At 42.7% G+C, this 18,778-nt stretch overlaps 1 protein-coding gene across 1 annotated transcript in view; it reads left to right on the top strand.

Annotated features, from left to right (window-relative positions):
- The window catches only part of WDR93 (WD repeat domain 93), a 46,816-nt gene that overhangs the window by 18,776 nt on the left and 9,262 nt on the right, over nt 1-18,778 (top strand). Inside the window, exons 6-15 of the mRNA XM_060095317.1 lie at nt 1,866-1,981; nt 4,772-4,810; nt 7,964-8,048; nt 11,541-11,712; nt 13,342-13,412; nt 13,973-14,059; nt 15,107-15,226; nt 15,544-15,757; nt 17,546-17,609; nt 18,602-18,758. Coding sequence (XP_059951300.1) covers nt 1,866-1,981; nt 4,772-4,810; nt 7,964-8,048; nt 11,541-11,712; nt 13,342-13,412; nt 13,973-14,059; nt 15,107-15,226; nt 15,544-15,757; nt 17,546-17,609; nt 18,602-18,758 — 1,125 coding nt within the window. The remainder of the gene's footprint in view (nt 1-1,865; nt 1,982-4,771; nt 4,811-7,963; nt 8,049-11,540; nt 11,713-13,341; nt 13,413-13,972; nt 14,060-15,106; nt 15,227-15,543; nt 15,758-17,545; nt 17,610-18,601; nt 18,759-18,778) is intronic.

Genomic DNA, 18,778 nt, shown 5'->3' on the forward strand with positions numbered 1-18,778 from the left:
GGGATCTTTGTTGCAGAAATGTGGGTTTCTTAGTTGTGGCATGTGGACTCTTAGTTGCAGCATGCGGGCTCTAATTCCCCAACCAGTCATCGAACCCGGGCCCCCTGCACTGGGAGCATGGAGTCTTACCCACTGAACCACCAGTGAAGTCCCAAACATTTTATTTAGAAATAATTTACAGAAGAGTTGCAAAGATAGGACAGAGTTCCCTTATACCTTTCACCCAGTTTCCCTAATGCCGACATTTAACAAAACCATGGTACAGTTGTCAAAATTAAGCAAATAACATTGGTATTAACACTATTAACTACAGTTTTTTTTCACGTTTTGCCAGTTTTTCTTCTAATTTTTTTTGCTCCAAGGTGCAATCCAGGATATCATATTGCATTTAGTCATCGTCATATTAGTCTATACCTATTTGTGATGTCTTGACCTTGCCTTGTTTTTCATGACCTTGACACTTTGAAGAGTACGAGTCAGATATTTTGTACAATGTCCCTGAATTTCAGTTTGTCTGAATTTTTTCTCATGATTCAACCAGGGTTAAGGATTTGGGGGAAAGTCCCACAAAGGAACTTTTTGTTGTATTACATCGGGGTGTATGTGATAGCACTACTGCTGATGTTAACCTTGATCATTTAGTTAAAGTGATCTGCCAGTTTCCTCCACTGTTGCGCTACTGTTTTTCCCTTTCCATAGTCTAAGTCCAGACCACACTCGAGGGGAGAGGATATAAACACCATTTCCTGGTTGTAGGAGGATCAAAGAATTTTGAGACATGTTGAAATCTCCACAGTGATTGATAAACAATTGGGGGGAGATACTTTGAGACTATGCCCAGGATTAAAGTTTAGTCTCTAAACTTTAGTCTCTAAAGAGACTAAAAACTAAAGTTTTGCCCACCATTTTTAGCATTCAATGTTGGATCTTGCCTCTTGCAGTTATTCCTGTGGTGATAGAACATATTTTATTCAAATGATTGTTAGCTTGATTTTTAATTTTTAAATATTTAGACATGCAGTGTATGGGCCTCCATGTATATTCTTGCCCCAGGCCCCCCATATGTTAGGTGCTGGAGAAAGATACATATTTTATAATGCTTTATGCATCACAAAAAAAAAAACTTATATACCATCTGTAGTAGTTTCCTAGGGCTGCCATAACAAAGTACCACAAACTGGGTGGCCTAAAATAACAGATATTTTGTCTCTCACAGCTCTGGAGGCCCAAAGTCTGAAATCAAGGTGTCTATATAGATTACTTTTTTAAGGAAACATTTAGCCAGACTCCCATCATAGGAAAGTACCCTTTCCCAGGTTGGCAGGAGTTCAGTATAGAAGCTGAGCATGTTTCTTTGACGAGATAGTCTCACAACCACCCCATGGGTTGTCATCTCCTCAAATATTGGTCAGAAGAATTCTCTGGGGCATCTCTCACAATTCTAACCCTTTCTCAGCCATACCCCTCTCAGTTATTGGTTTTATATATGCCACTTTCCTCCCCAGACGGGAATAGCTGTGAGACAAAACATCAGTGGAATTTACCATTGGAACCTAGAAAACACGGAGACAAGGCAGCACAGACAGTTTGGTTAAAAGCTGTTACCTCAGTGCTGTGAGTGAGAGGCCCGTTTCCTTTAGAGGCAGTGGCCTGAGGAGAGGAGCTCTGCAGCTCTCCATGAGTGAGGACTGGCAATAACCATTGCAGAACTACATCTCCTTCCATTTGTCAAAGCTGCTGTTCTGAGGGTGCCCGCTGGTCTCTGTGCCAACCTTCACAGAGGTTCTGTGAAGACGGGCCGTTTCTCAGGGGAAACTTGTTGCCTGCTTGCAGTTGCTCAATGGTTCCTTGGTTTCCCAATGCAGGAGCTGGAGATATTTGGCTGGATGTGTATAAATTGCCTAAGGAGTCTTGGCTCAAGGAAGTGGAGCACCCCCAACTCACCATAAATCCAAAGAAAAAAGTCAGACAGCTGCAACTGGTAGGCAACATCCCTGTTTTCAACTGATATGTTTCTCCCTACCCTTGACCCACATCTAGCCTAACTCCTCCTTGCAATTTCAAGATGAAGGAGGCCTTCTGGAGGCCATAAGAGAGGACAAGAGGCACACTGGCCCATGTCTCTCAAATCAGTTTGCTGTGGTTAAAATAAGATGTTAAAAAGCAGAAGTGTCGTTCTATATATGTACCACATCTTCTTTATCCATTCATCTATCGTTGGACATTTAGGTTGTTTCCATGTCCTGGCTATTGTAAATAGTGCTGCAATGAACATTGGGGTGCATGTGTCCTTTTGAATTACTGTTTTCTCAGGGTATATGCCCAGTAGTGGGATTGCTGGGTCATATGGTAATTCTATTTTTAGTTTTTTAAGGAACCTCCATACTGTTCTCCATAGTGGCTGTATCAATTTACATTCCCACCAACAGTGCAAGATGGTTAGTTCCCTTTTCTCCACACCCTCTCCAGCATTTATTGTTTCTAGATTTAAATGGGTGGGATGGTGGGGATGGTGGGGAGAAGGAGGTCCAAGAGGGAGGGGATATAGATATGCATATAGCTGATTCACTTCATTGTACAGCAGAAACTAACACAACATTGTAACGCAATTTTACTCCTATATACATACATATATATATATATATATATATTTGGGAAAAAAAAAAGCAGAGGTGTTGGAATCTGGTATCTCTCTCGTCTAGGTGTTGCCTCTCCACCAAGAGCACTCCCAGGCATTTCTCTGGAAGAGTCTTTTTTTTTACTCTAATAGATATTTTTTTTCCCTCCTGGGTTGAAATAATCCTTTCATGTCTCCCATTCCACTAAATTCCCCAGATTAACGTATAAAAGGGCTGTTCTAAATATACAGTAAGTCCCCTACATACGAACCTTCAAGTTTTGAACTTTCAAAGATGCAAACGTGCGTTCACATGTCTGGTGTACATTGTCACATGCGTGCACCCTCTACAAGTGGTTGTGCTTTTGTGCACTTTACTGTACAGTACTGTATAGAGTACAGTAGTACAGTATCTTTATTTCAAGCCCAGGATGTCCGGAAGCAAGAGTAAAAGCAGCAGAGATGTAGCCAGTACTACTGTACTTTTCAAGGTACTCTACTGTAAGATTAAAAATGTTTTCTTTTTTTGTGTGTTTGTTTTTTATGTATTATTTGTGTAAAAAGTGTTATAAACCTATACAGTACAGTACTATATAGCCAATTGTGTTAGTTGGGTACCTAGGCTAACTTTGTTGGACTTAACAAACAAATTGGACTTATGAACATGCTCTCAGAATGGAACTTGTTTGTATGTAGGAGATTCACTGTATAGGAATACATGCATTCTTCACTTATTCTTAGAAGGTAGGAACTCTACCACTTCAGTTTAATTATATGTGATCCCTGGGCTTCATGCCATCTCTTTAAAATATAGTTTTTCAGTAAATATTATTTTAAGATGTAATTTTCTTTTTTTTCTTTTTTTCCATTTTGGCTGCATTGGGTCTTCATTGCTGCACGTGGGCTTTCTCTAGTTGTGGCGAGTGGGTGCTACTCTTAGTTGCGGTGCATGGACTTCTCATTGCGGTGGCTTCTCTTGTTGTGGAGCATGGGCTCTAGGCGCATGGGCTTCAGTAGTTGCAGCACGCGGGCTCAGTAGTTGTGGCTCGCGGCCTCTAGAGTGCAGGCTCAGTAGTTGTGGTGCACGGGCTTAGTTGCTCCGCAGCATGTGGGATCTTCCCAGACCAGGGCTCGAACCCGTGTCCCCTGCATTGGCAGGTAGATTCTTAACCACTGTGCCACAAGGGAAGTCCCTAAGATAAAATTTTCTTATCTATTTGATGTGCACTTATTTTTTTAATCAACAACAACAAATATTCATTGAGCATGCCTTTAAAACATACTGTATTAGGTGCTAAAGAATTAGTGATGATATTAATATAGGAGACCAAGACTGAGACTCAATGATGCCGAGCTCATTGAGTGGCTGTAAATAAATGCCTTTTCTCTCCAGTGAATGTCTTCATAGCAGGGTGTGATTTTGTATCCCTGGGAGAGTTACCGGCCCAGAGACCTTCCTCCTCTAAACTCTTACAGAATTTATTCTCTATACCTCTCTTTGACACTTCTCACATACTATCCGGTTGTGCATGGAAGTTCTTTTCTCCTAACTAGATGATAAATTTCTAGGTTGTTAAGACCATAGCTTCTGCTTCTTTTTATCAACCAACCCCATGGTATCCTACTTGGTGCCCAACAGATACATTTTTTGAGAGATTAATTTATTATCCAAGTGGGAAAAGCACCTTGGAATGGGGGTGGTTTCTCACCATAATTCACTGTTTCTATACACTGAGAAGCAATCAACTAATGCCAGTTACAGTGGTAATTCGTGTCCTGTGAATTGTATTTAGAGTTACTTAAATATAATTGTCAACATCACTGATGTATTTTGCCAATCAGACATATTCGCTTCAACTTAGATGTTTGTAATAGTCTCCTAATTGATCTCCTCCCCTCTACTCATATTTCTTCTTAACGTCACTAATGATTTCTTGTTTCCCCAAATACATTTTAAGATCCTAGAGGACAAGGATCATGTGTTAAAATCCGCAGGCCAGAAGACCACACAAATATTGGTCCTCCATGTCTACAGGATGAGTTCACATTTCACGAAAATAATTGGGGGGAAGAAAGAGCATCTCAAAAGATTGAAGGAGGAAGGGGAACATATACCAAACCTACTGTGAATTAATCTCTCATTTTTCTCCTCAGAACACTCTTGATCCCGTGACTGCAGATAATTTAGAAACGGTAAGAAACTTTAAAGAAAATCTCCAAAGAGATTTAAGTTACATGTTAGAAATTTTTATTTTGATTTGAAATTTACCTTAAATATCAAATATACTAATAAAATGTTCTACCAGGGCACTATTTTCAGATTCTCTGTGACTTACTCTTGTGCCTCATTCCCTTGAAGATGGCCCCCTATCCTTGAGGATAATTGACCCAAGTCATTTGTTCAGAGATGGGTTTCCCTGAAGGTAAAGGAGGTTAAGTTTCAGGGCCCCTCACTTGTATGGCCCCTTCCAAGACCATCGGAGGGGCCCTACCAGTGTGTTCACATGACCACGTACTTTTGTAAAATTGCAAAAAGTAACATGTTTTAACCGTAATCACTTAAGACCACCATCTCTTCTCACTCAAACTTCCCCTCTGTCACAATTTTCCCCAGATTGAGTGGTATTAGGGTGGTCATGGGCATTTTGTGTTCAAACTTTTGTGTTCTCTTTCTTACAAAGACCCCTAAATCATATATACTTCAGGCCCCATGAAATCCAATTGGCCCCTGCCAAAGTAACAGCCCAATCCACCAAACTGAGGGAGGTTTTTTTTTTTGGTGTTGGAGGTTGTCTTTGTATTGGGATACCGTAGAGAACAGAATGGCTTCCCTGGAGCTTCCTGGCTCTCCCTCTGAGGCAGAGAGCATACCATACTTTCCAGAGGCTTAGCTCTTGGGATTCTGGCCTATCAGAAGGGCAGTGGTGAACTTCCAAATGGAAGTCTCTTTCTCGAGTCCTTTCCTTTTTCCCTTCTAAAATTACATTATGTTTCAAATTATACAAATAATATGTGAACACATCACTCTGGGAAAAGCCAAGTAATTCAGATAGAGCAGCCCTCTCCAGAGGTCATCACCATTATTATCTTGGTGTGTGTTTTCTAGGTCTTTACTGTATAGTTTTATTCTGATATCAGTTTATTTAGAAAAATATAGTTTCATTTTATGGGAATTTTCTTCTATATAAGTGGCATCATACTATATATATTTTCTTACAAGTTTGCATTTTTATACTAATCAACTTATTGGCAAAGTTTTGCAATGTCCAATAAACCTACCTTGTTCTTTTGACATCCTGTGCTCTATTCCTATTAAGGATGTACCATAGTTTATTTGGCTGTTTGTCCATTGATGATACTGAGGGTGGCTTTTATATAATGCAATGAAAATCTTTGTAATTTCTTTGTATACCCGAGTGCTTCTGAAGGATATGTGCGTTTTTAGTTTTAATGTAGATACTGTTAAATTGTCCTCCAAAAATGGCATGACAATTTACATTTAATCAGTAATTCTCCACAGCCTCGATAAATTTGATATTAATTTTTTGTGTGTGCAAACTGATGGAACAAAATGGCATCTCGTGTTAATTTTCATTAATCTCATATTTTTATTGGCTATTGAGGTTTTATCTTCTGTGAATTGCCTGTGAATTCTTTGCCTATTATATGTTTTCTTACACTCTGTTGTTTCCCTTTTTACTTTGCTTATGTGCTTTTTTGTTATAAAGAAGTTTTAGATTTTGATATAGTCAGAATTTTTAATCTTTTCTTTACAGCCATTGCACTTAAGAAGGCTTTCTCTATCTCAAGGTTATAAATAAATTCTCCTGTGTTTTCTTCTAATACTTTTCATCGTTTTTTTTGTTTTTTGTTTTTGGGTTTTTTTGGACATTTCACTCTTTTATACATATGGGAGTTTCTTTTGTGAATAGAGCAAGGAAGAGATCAACTTTTATCTATTCTTTTAAAATAGCAATTGCCACACAAATTTTTTTTTTTTCTTTGCGGTACGCGGGCCTCTCACTGTTGTGGCCTCTCCCGTTGCGGAGCACAAGCTCCGGACGCGCAGGCTCAGCGGCCATGGCTCACGGGCCTAGCCACTCCGCGGCATGTGGGATCTTCCCGGACCGGGGCACGAACCCGTGTCCCCTGCATCGGCAGGTGGACTCTCAACCACTGCCCCACCAGGGAAGCCCACCACACAAATATTTTTGAGTAATCCTTCTTTTCCCATTTGTTTCCTGACCTAATCATTCGTATGTATGACCTTTATCATTCCTATGTCTTTGCCTAGACCAAGACCTTATGAACTTTGCAGAATGACACAGGCATTTAGTGGTACAAACTTATATCTGAGTACTGCTTTAGCTGCTTCCTTTAAATATTGATATGTTACATTCTCATTTTCGAAAATACTTCAAAATACTTCCTAATTTGTTTTTTTGTATCTCTTTTGGCCAATGGATTATTTAGAAGCATGTTATTTAGTGTCCAAATACTTGAGATGTTCCAGACATCTTTCTTTTCCTTTTATTGGTTTCTAACTTAATTCCATTGTGATCAGAGAACATACTTCATATAATTTGAAACCTTTCAAATTTATTAAGACTTGTTTTATGCACAGAATATGGTTTATCCTGGTAAGTGTTCTATGTGCACTTGAAAAGAATGCGTATTCTTGTTGTTGTTGGTCCAAGTTATTCAAGTCTTCTATATCCTCACTGCTTTCTCTTCTGTATTCTTACTGATTTTCTGTCTACTTATTCTGTCAATTATTGAGAGAAGAGTGTTGAAATCTGTGAGATTGTAGATTTATTTATTTCTGCTTTCACACCTAAGAATTTTTGCTTCCTGTATTTTGAAGCTCTGTTATTAGGTGCCTAAACATTTAGAATTTTAGTCCCCTTGAGAATTGACCATTTTATCATTATTCAATGACTCTTTGATCCCTGGTAATATTCTTTGCTCTGAAATCTATTATGTCAGATATTAATACAGCCACCCCAGCTTTCTTTTGATCAGTTTACAAGATGTATCTTTTTTCTATACTTTTAATATATTGGTGTCTTTATATTTAAAATGAGTTTCTTTTTGACAGCATATCGTTGGGTCTTGCCTTTTTATACAATCTCTACCTTTTAATTGGGGTGTTTAGGCAATTTATATTTAATGGGATTATTGATATGTTTAGGTTTAAATCTACCACTTTGCTATTTACTTTCTATTTGTCCCACCTGTTTTTCTTCCTTATTCCTCTTTTTCTGCCTTCTTTTGAAATGAGTGTTTTTAATGATGCAGTTTTATCTACTTTGTTGGCTTATTAGCTGTGCCTTTTCCTTATTGTAGGATATAAACATTTCTTTTAGAGAAGATGTTAAGTTGAGTCTTCCAGTTTACATAATGCAAATCAAACCACCCAAACCAGTTGCAGGTAGGTATAACTCAATGAATACTCTCTTTCCTTTTGCCATTGATTTCTTAGTTTTTTCATTCTCTGCCTTTCTCCACATTTCCCATCTTTTCCATTTATTGGCAGCAATATCTAATTGACAAGTATAGTTCTGAAGATAATTTTTTAATTCATAAGCTCTGAGACCTAAAGATTAAAAATATAAATGCTACAAGGATACAGTTAACTAACAGAATTGGGATATCAGGAAAGAGACATCTTTCCCAAGTGCTAGTGGAGTTCATTCATTCCTACATTCCTGTGTTAGTTCATTCATCAGTGCCAATACTGCACCAAGCACAAAGATGAGTAAGACACATCTCCTGTGCTCTAAAAGCTGCTAGTGTACCAAGGGAGAATAGAAGGAAACCACCATAGTAGGATATGATAAGTGCAACAATGGGGAACATCCAGGGCCATGAAAACATAGAGGAAGGAGTAACTAACTCTGCCCAGGGAATAAGCAGAGGCTTTATCAGAAGAAGGGACATTTGGGAAGGTTTTGAAGAATAAGTGGGAGTTGGTTAAGAGGAGCAGAGGGGAAGTCCTCTGTAGACACGGGACATAGAGTCTATCCTCTCAATATTCATGTATGACCTCAAAGATATACCCACAAGAATGTTCACTGCAGTGCTATTTATAGAGGCAAAAGACTGGTTAGATAAATCTGGTACACTCAGAATACTTTACAACCATTAAAAACAAAGAAAGAAATGCAAAACACCAAGGATAGCCAATTCACTCTTATAAAAGAACATGGTGATATAATTTGCTCCATCAAGATTTATTATAAAGCCACAGTAATTAAAACAAGGTAGAAAAAGAGATGAGTGAATAATAGAAACATATATAAAATACAGAAATATAAATAGATAGAAATAGTAGGTAGAAAAATAGATTAATAAAACAGGATAGAGAGGCCAGGACAAACTTAAGCATAAATAGACACTTGATACCTGACAGAGGTGGTGCTACAGAGTAGTGAATGGTCATTTCAGTAAATGACGCTGATTGTCCATATGGAAACAAAAGTGAAACCTGACCCCTGCCTCACATGATATACAAAATTAAATTCCAGATGAATCATAGAAGTAAATATGAAAGATAAAGCAATAAAACTTTTAGAAAATAAGTCAATATCTTTATGACCTCTGGGTAGGGAAAGACTTTTTAAACAAAACACAAGTACTTATATATAATAAAAGTTGATAAGTTTGATTACATTAAAATTGAGGACTTCTAATCATCCAAAGACATCATTAAGAGCATGAAAGAACAAATCATGTATTGGGAGAAGATATTTGCAAAACATGTAAAACTTATGAATGGTCCACATCCAGACTATATAAAGAATTCCTACAAATTGTTAGGAAAAAGACAGATCATTCAGCATAAAACAGGCAGAAGATTATTCAAATGGCCAATAAACATATAAAACGGTGCTCAACATAATTAGTTATCAGGGAAATGCAAATTAAAACCATAATGAGATACCACTCCACACCCACCAGGATGGCTAAAATTAAAAGAGATTGATCATACCAAGTTAGTAAGGATGTGGAATAATCAGACCTCCCATAGATTACAGTTAGCAATGGAAGTCAGTACAACCACCTTGGAAAACAGTTTAGTATTATTTGGTACTGTTGAAGATAAGTTATATCCTATGACCCAGCATTTACACTCCTAGGTAGGGCGACCAAGAATATCATTTTGCCTGGGACTAAGGGGTTTCCCGGGATGTGAGGCCTTTGGTGCTAAAACTGGGAAACTCCTGCACAAACCAGAATGAGTTGGTCACCCTGCTTCTAGGTGTATACCTGATAGGCTTGCAAGTAAATGTGTACAAGGAGGCATGTACAAGAATGATAATAATTACATGATTTCCAATAGCCCCAAACCATGAAACAACCGAAATATCCATCAATAAAAGAACAGATAAATAAACTTTAGTTCACCCAATGGAATATTATACAGCATTGAAAATGAACAAACTACAGCTATACACAACAAAATGGATAAATCTCACAAACAATATTAAGCAAAAGAGGGCACATATAGAGTTAACACTGTGTAATTCCATTGTGTACAGCTCAAAAGCAGGCAAAACAAAGCTGTAGTGTTTAGATGCATATTTAGGTAGCAAAAGTAAAATAAATGTCATGAAGTGATTACATAAAAGCCAAGACAATGGTTGTCGCTCTTCCCAGGGGGTTATGACTGGAGAAGGGCCCTTGGAAAGCTTTTAGGGAGGGATGATAATCTGTTTCTTGACCTCAGTAGAGACAGATGTTTGCTTTATAATAATTTATTAAGATATATTTTTATGCTCTTTTCTGAATGTGTTATATTTCACAACAAAAGAAAGATTTACTAAATGAAAATAAGCAACGAACAACAAAGAAGATCTATAGTACTGAAATGAAGAGACCTCCCAAGACATTTTGTTAAGTCAAAATGCAAGGGTTCTAGTGTATGACAGCAATTCTCAAACTTTAGCTGGATCAGACTCACTTGGAGGACTTGTTAAAACCCAAATTGCTGGGCCCCACCCACCGAGTTTCTGTTTCAGTAGGTCTGGGGTGGGGCTTGAGAACCTTCATTTCTAACCCTGCCAGATTCCTGCTGATCTGGGACCACATTCTGAGAACTGCTAGTTGATATATGCTATCATTTGTTTATAAAATATATACAAAGGTACATGTAATACATATAAAAATATAATATAATACTGCATATATTATATAATATAATAATATATTGCCATCTAGAAGGGGCCTTTTTCTAGAAATTTATGCAAGAAACTGATAACAATGGTTGCCTCTGGGGAAGGAGACCTGGGGCACAGGGAGACCTCCTGGGCAACTTGAGGGACCTGGGCACTTTCAGAAGTTCTGAAAGTTGGGCTGTGAACCCAGAAAATAAATCACTTAGTTTTACTGTGGATTTAAGAGCAGATGAAAAAGAAGGAAATGCAAGGTTACTGGGAAGGAGAGTGATAAGAAAAGTGATTGGCAGAGAAAGGAGATTTTTTTAAAGGAAGGTAGTTGGATAAATGTAAGCACAGGAAGAGGCTGGGACTGTCGAATGTAGGTCCGCAGCAGCAGCTGAATAGCACAAGTAACGGCAGATTTGGGGCCTTGCTGAGCTGGGAGACAGCAACAGTGATCTAAGGCCTCCAGTGACTCGTGACATGTCCTTGGCCTCTGGAGATTCTGTAGTCTGGAAACAGGAAATGACGGCGGGATGGAGATGGAGAAGTGGGAGGAGGAGAGCAGCTGCCCTCTGCCTGTGCTGCGTGAGCTGGTGGAGTAGGAGAGAGGTTGGGAAGAAGACTGAACACCTGGGCAAAGCAAGAACAGATTTCTGAGGACGAGGGATTCTGCAGGAAATTGGGAAGCATGGAGGAGAAGGGGGAAATCAGGAAGGAGGAAGTCAGATGGTTTGACCAATTCTGGAATATTTTCAACCTAGGTACCACATTTAAAAGCCCCCTGGAAGTCTTTGCAAAGATAGAGGACTGCTGTGGGCTGGGCTCTGGGCAGAATCACTTCATCAAGGACAGTCAGTGGGAGCGGCAGGCGGCAATCTTCAACGCCACCTTCAGGAAGTACCTGGATGGGGAGTGGGAGGAGGAGCTGCTCAGGTGAGCCATGGAGGGGCCCAGCCAGAACGCCTCCGCCCTGGGAGCTTCTCCTCCCTGGGCACACGCAGGAATCAACCCAAGGACCTGAATTAATTCAAGGTCTCAATGGTTTGGGGGACTTTTCTGAGAAATTCAGAAAAGTCTTTGAAAAGTCGTATGGAGGGACTTCCCTGGTGGCGCAGCGGTTGAGGATCCGCCTACCAATGCAGGGAACACGGGTTCAAGCCCCGGGCCAGGAAGACCCCACATGCCACAGAGCAACTAAGCCCGTGCGCCACAACTACTGAGCTCACACACGTGGAGCCCATGCTCCGCAACAAAAGAAGCCACCGCAATGAGAAGCCTGCATGCCACAATGAAGAATGGCCCTCGCTCACCGCAACTAGACAAAGCCCGCACACAGCAACGAAGACCCAATGCAGCCATAGATACATTAATTACATTTTTTAAAAAAAGAAAAAATTCATTAAAAAAAAGTTGTATGGAGATTGTTTAAATATAGCTCGAACAAAGGCTGATAACATAGATTTTAAAGAAGGCATAGACATCTATGGAGATGAGAAGTAGAGTTTATTTTAGATTTTTTTTTTTTTTTGGCTGCACCATGTGGCTTGCAGGATCTCAGTTCCTTGACCAGGTATTGAACCCGGGCCACGGCAGTGAAGGCACCAAATCCTAACCACTGGACCACCAGGGAACTCCCTATTTTATAATTTTTTGTATGATAGCGTCTCCTTAAAAAAAATTGTTTTCCTGATTATCTAGACAGCACAGATGATCCTCAAGAGGGAAATAAAAGTCACCACTATTAATATTTTTCTCCATTTCCATCCAGTCTTTCTAAATGTAATACATTAACGTGTAATTATTAAAACATTACTTTCTAATCTCGGTCAGCAGGCAGGCCTCAGTGATTGTAAAGACTGAGCCCAAGTCCTTGAAGTATCTGGTGGAGCAGGTTCAGGAACCAGCTCTCCTCACAGCTACTGTGGGTCTCAGGGATGTCCTTGCTTCACATGGGAAGTGAAACCTCTCATCTTGCCGCCAAGTGGGCCTTGAATTTTCTCACTTCACACAAAGTCCCAGGGCTAGGCCCTAACAGAAACTACCTGAGGCCTGAACTGGAACCCAGTAAGGTTCAGTGCTGTGCTGCCCAGCAAGGTATTTAGGAATTTTGCAAGCCAGTCATTAAACCACTGGTAACTGTCCATAGTGGGAATATTTATACCACAAAAAGCTACGAACCCTATAGATCAGGAAATCAGGGTTTTTGGGGTTTTTTTTTAAGAGTGCCAACGTATCAGCACACCACTGGTTGTACTGCTCCCAGGATAGGAGCATTTATGCACTTCACCCAAGTCTGGCATTAAGGGATCTTCCCCAAGATCCCTTGGGGAAGGGATCTGCCCACGCTGGGTGCTGTTCCCGGCCTGGGAATAATTTCCACCGCTCCACCTGCCCTGCCCTCACCAGGACCAGCACGTAGAATGTGATTTGCCTCATGGCCCTGAACTCCTGGGAAGGTCCATCTGAACTACCCATTTCTGGTCTTACTACTAAGACTCTGCCAGCATTTCTCCTTGCCGAGGAGTCTGCCATGGCTCTGACCAGTGTCTCTTTCTTTCCCAGTATGGCCACGTTCCACTTCCTCCTTCCTAGCTGCATAGTTGCAATGCCAGTGGAAGTTAAGAGCCCCCCAGGTAAATGAACGTGAAGCAGGTGGTCACCTTGGGGGAATGCTTGGCAAGCCCTCCTAGAGAACTTCTGCACGGCACACCCTGCCTGCTGGGAGGGAATGAGGTGGAAAGTCGGCTGCCAGCTGCAGCTTAATGGTTTCTGGTTGGACCTGTGGCCCCTGAACCCAGATTCCCTGATATGGAGGCTGGCACTGTCTTCAGGGAGTGAGCTGCCACAGAGGACGGTGTGCACACACGTCCTGCCAGGCTGCTTCTGGATATGAATTCCTTTTGTAGAAAATGTTATTTAAAACACTGACAGCCAAGTGGATATGAATTATCTAGATGTGAAAGCAGCTGAGGGACAGTTGTGACCATCCTCCCTGCACAAGAAGGCGACTTGGCCCTAGAACAGGCCTCCTGGGGGGCGCCCAGCCCCTCATCTGGAAGCTCACCCTTCAGTTGGGTGCTGCCCATTAGAATGAACCATTTCAAACTGACTTCCTCTTGGGCAAATCCCTTCACACAAACCAAAGGCCACCCAGACTCCTTATGTAATGCCCATTTCCTCTCTTCTTTCCCAGGGGTAGCCTGTGTCATTGGCGTACACTGGACTGGAAGTCACAACTTCTTCCTCTATTCGCTTAACCGAACGCTGAAGGATGAAGTTGGTACTTTACTGCCGAGATGGGAGTGGTCTAAGCTCAGGGCTCTGAAAACATGTCCTTCTTCAGCTTAGCTGAGAGCACGTGACCGACACAGCAGCGTGGCTTTAGGGGACCAGAGCTGTGCAGGCAGAGTGGGTGGCTTGGCAGCTGTGGTGTGACCCCAAGGCTCTGTCTCTGAACTGTCATGTTTCTTAAAGATGACAGGTCCATAGGGACAGAGCCCCATCAGGTCCACAGGGCTCCTTAGACAACGGAGGTAAAAAGAAGGTGGGCTTGGCACCAGAGGGCCCGTCCCAGCACAACTGTCTGCGAACTGTGTAGTCTCAGGCCAGTCACTTCACACCCCAATCCCATTTTCTCATCCAAAACAGAAAACTACTCAATTACACCATTGTTATCCACTGCATGCATTTGTTGTGAATAGCAAAATTCAGTTTCTGTATGTGAAAGCTCTTTGAAATTGAAAGGCACTTAGGAAATATGGGTGGCGGTGGTTTGTTTTTTACAAACTCATGGAGGCAGTTACATGAGCAAGTTCACTTTTGTGAGAATTCCATGAAGTACAACACTATGTTGTACTTCAGAGTTATATCTCAGAAGTAAAGTTTAAAAACTCACAAGGGAAGAATTTCTTTCCTTTCATCCCTCTCCCAGGCAACCTGGCTTCTCATCTCAACTTCTGTACTGACCAGGCTTATATGACCTCGGGCAAGTCACTTACTTCTCTGCCTCAGTCTCCTCATCTGTAGGACAGGGGTACTAATAGGACCCACCTCATAGGATCCTTGTGAGAATTAAATGAAATGATGCATTAAAGTGCCTACCACACTGTTTAGCCCCTAGTAAGTACTCATTCGATGTCAGCTGTAGTATAATGGTGTAACTTGTTGTTATATATATTATCCTGAGGAAGGAGACAGCATTGCAGAGAGGAGAGAGATGGTGAGTCCAGACAGGCAGGCTAGTCTGGGTCTCATGTTGTCCAGGTGGAGGTGATGGGTGGGGGCGGGGTCCGGGGGGCAGCCTGGTGAGTGGTGTCCTCCCCACTAGATCCCGAGAGCGTGTGGCCCTGTGCTGCACCCATTGTGGTGTCTCAGCTCAGCTGCTGCTGCTCCTACCTGGTGCTGGCCTGCGAGGATGGTGTGCTCACACTGTGGGACCTAGCCAAAGGTGAGCCCCACCGCCGTCCCTCTGATACACATTTGATGGCTAGAGTCAGTACCTGGCTGCGTTGTAGCTTCCTTCCCTCCGTTCCAGTGCTGACCCTGCCCACCTCCATGGGTTTGGTTCCCCCAACTACTTAGAAGGGGTCCCCCTGAAGGGGGCTCCCCTTGGACATTGGCGTTTATTGCCTTCACCCTCGGGGGATGCTCATTGCTTGGTTTTGCCCTCACGTCCCTCACACTCTTGCTGGTCACAGACCCTGCGCCCATGGCTGCCTCCCTCTTCCCCCTTTTCTGACCTGCTTGTGCCGTTACTTTCTCCAGGACTGTCTCTTGGGGTCATCGCTCTTCCTGAAAGATGTCTCTGCCAAAGCATTCACTTCCTGAAATACTTCTTAGTCCACAAAGGACAGAACATGTATCCCGAGAGGCCAGTGAAATCCCAAATGAAATGTGTGGTACTGTGTACAGATGCTTCTCTCCATCTGGTGGCAGCCATGGGGACCCAAAGACCCACCCTCAGTGTGCTGGTGGAGAGGTCAGTGGCTTGAGGGCAGGGTGGGTACATAATCTGCCAGACAGATGATGCTATTTAATGGTAAAAAACTGACAGTCTCTCAGCCTAGAGTCCACTTTCCCTCTAGTCATCACTTTCCTGGTAAGCTTCTCAAGATCACCAATGTCTTTTACATGTGGGTGTATATATATATATATATAAATTGTATGATGCGCAAATGACATCTTTCATATCCCACATGACCAGGAAGAGGGTCATTTCTGCCAAAAGTTTTTTATCAGTTTCTCCAAGGGTCTCTCTCTCTCTCTTTTAAATTGTGAACTATTTTATGCAGGCAAATGATCTGTACAATCTGTGTGAGGGGGTGTATTTAGCATACATATTGGGGGGGTGATAACTCCACTGTACCCATCACCAAGCTTAAGAAACAGATCATCTCCAATTCAGTTAAGTCTCTCTGTGTGCTTCTCCCTGATCACATCCTTCTCTCTCCTCCTCCAAGTTAACCACCTTTTAATTATCTATTGCTACATATAACAAACCACTCCACAACTTCATGGCTTAAGAAAACAGTCAGCGTTTAGTCTCTGATGCAGTAGGTCGGCACTATGGGCTGGTCTCGCCTTGGCTCTCACAGGTGCCTTCGGGCAGCTAGCAGCTCGGTTAGGGGCTGGATGTCTAAGCTGGCCTCACTCACGTACCAGGCAGTTGGCAGCCATTGGCCGGGGCACTCTTCCTTTCGGCCTCTCCTGCAGGCCATCTCAGGCTCCGTCACCTGGTAGCCTGAGGGCTCCCACCAGCCAGCGAGGTTCACTGATGCTTTCCAAGCCTCTGACACTGGACAAAGCATGTCACCTGGCCACACCCACATTTAAGCAGCAGAAAAATAGACTCCACCTTTTAAGTGGGAGTTACTGCCAAATATTATGTCTACTTTTTTTTTTTCAATCTACCACATTGTTTTCTTTTTTTTTTTTTTTTTACTTTATTTATTTTTGGCTGCACTGGGTCTTCATTGCTGTGCACAGGCTTTCTCTAGTTGCGGTGAGTGGGGGCTACTCTTTGTTGCTGTGAGCGCGTTCCTCATTGCGGTGGCTTCCCTTGTTGCAGAACACAGGCTCTAGGCGTGTGGGCTCAGGAGTTGTGGCACATGGGCTCAGTAGTTGTGGCTCACGGGCTCTAGAGCGCAGGCTCAGTAGTTGTGGCTCACGGGCTTAGTTGCTCTGCAGCATGTGGGATCTTCCTGGACCAGGGATTGAATCCGTGTCCCCTGCACTGGCAGGCGGATTCTTAACCACTGCGCCACCAGGGAAGTCCCTTTTTTCTTTTTTTTTAAATTTACTTATTTATTTATGTTTTCCTAAATCCATCATTTCTTTGTTTTCCTTTAAGAATTAACCACATCCATATGACTGTATCTCCAAGCAATATATTGTTTAGCTGTGCATATTTTAGGGGACCTGTAAGTGGAATCATATTATGTATATTCTCCAACTTGTTTTTCAATGCTATTTATTCTGTAACTTGCTTTGTGATGTTGTTCATGAGAGCCATACATGTTGTATGTAGCTCCAGCTCTTTTATTTTCGTTGCTATATTGTATCCCATTGTATAATGTAACACAATTACTTAAGCATTCTCCTACCAATGACTTATTTAGATTGTTCCCAGTTTTCACTACTGTGAACATCTCTGACACACCTCCTGATGCTTATAGACAAGAATTTCTCCAGGATATATGCCTAGGAGAGGATAGCAAAACTTGAAAAGTCTTCAAGTCTGGATGTCTGTGTGTCTTGTTTCCTATAGGCCTGTGAAGCACCTGGATGAAGCCATCTGTGCAGTGGCCCCAGTCCAAGCCTTACCTGGCATGGTAGGTTCCTCAGGCCCCTCATTCCTCTTTAGTGGATGTATTCTTTATTCCTTCCAAAAATACTGGGCTGGCCAAAAAGTTCGTTCGGGATTTTATCCCATCCTTGGGGAAAGACCCGAACGAACTTTTTGGCCAACCCAATATTTGTTGAAGGCCTATCGTGTGCTGGGCACTAGACTAGCTTTGGGCACAGACACGAAGGAGAAAGCACCTGCCCTCGTGGAGCTCACAGTTCAGTTGGGAAGACAGGCGAGCCCCCAAGCAGCTGCCCTAGAACCTGAGAAAGGATGTGATATATCATGCAAAGGATACTGTGCAACGGAGAGAGGGGCCTCCTAACTCAACCTGCAGAAGCCGGTGGGAGGAAGTGATGGACAGTGAGCTGAGCCACGGGCACTAAGAGGGCAGCACCATGGAGGCGAGAGAACACTGTGTCCCAGGCCGGCAGGAAGTTCAAGGAGCTGCAGGATCAGACTCCTGTGGGGTGTGGAGAGGGAAGAGGCTGGGGGATGGGGGCAGCGGGAAGAGGATGTAGGGTCAAGGGGGGGTTTAAAGATGGCGGTGAGTTTAGTATGTTCACCTACAGAGAGGAAAGAGCCCAGGCAGGAGGGAGGCCTCAGCTCCATCCCAGGGCAGGAGCGGCCGTTGGCTTGAACATTCCCCGAGGAGATGGGAGGAAAGGGTATGGCACAGATGCAGAACTGAATCCTGGCCGCATGGAGGGGGAAGTAGCAAGAGAAGCAGGGCCAAGGAGGAAGGACGGGCCAGGAACAGACACAGCCCTGGGGCCAGCCGGCTGCTGCTGCAGGCTCCATAGGAGCAAACACGCACATTGCTGCCGTCCCCTGAACAGTCCGGCTGGAGCCAGAGGCTGGGTGCCAAGAGTGAAAAAATTCCCTGTTTGTTTTTTATTTCTAGCTGCTTTTCTTATTTCACACGGGGGTGAGTGACAGGGTGGAGAAGTCCCCATTCACCATCTCTTTGCTTCCCAGGTGCTGATCTTTATCAGCAATGGCTCTGTGCACCTCATGGATGTGGCCAAGCTGCAGATTGTCTGCGCCTTTGCTCCCCCAAGGTCCTACCACCTGGCGGTCCCCTGGAAGCCAGTGTTTGTCGTGTCTTTACACCACCCGTGTTTCCTGCTCCGAGGTACGGAAGGGGGATTGTGA

This window comes from Mesoplodon densirostris, chromosome 4 (genome assembly GCF_025265405.1).
Source record: "Mesoplodon densirostris isolate mMesDen1 chromosome 4, mMesDen1 primary haplotype, whole genome shotgun sequence".
Taxonomy (NCBI): Eukaryota; Metazoa; Chordata; class Mammalia; order Artiodactyla; family Ziphiidae; genus Mesoplodon; species Mesoplodon densirostris.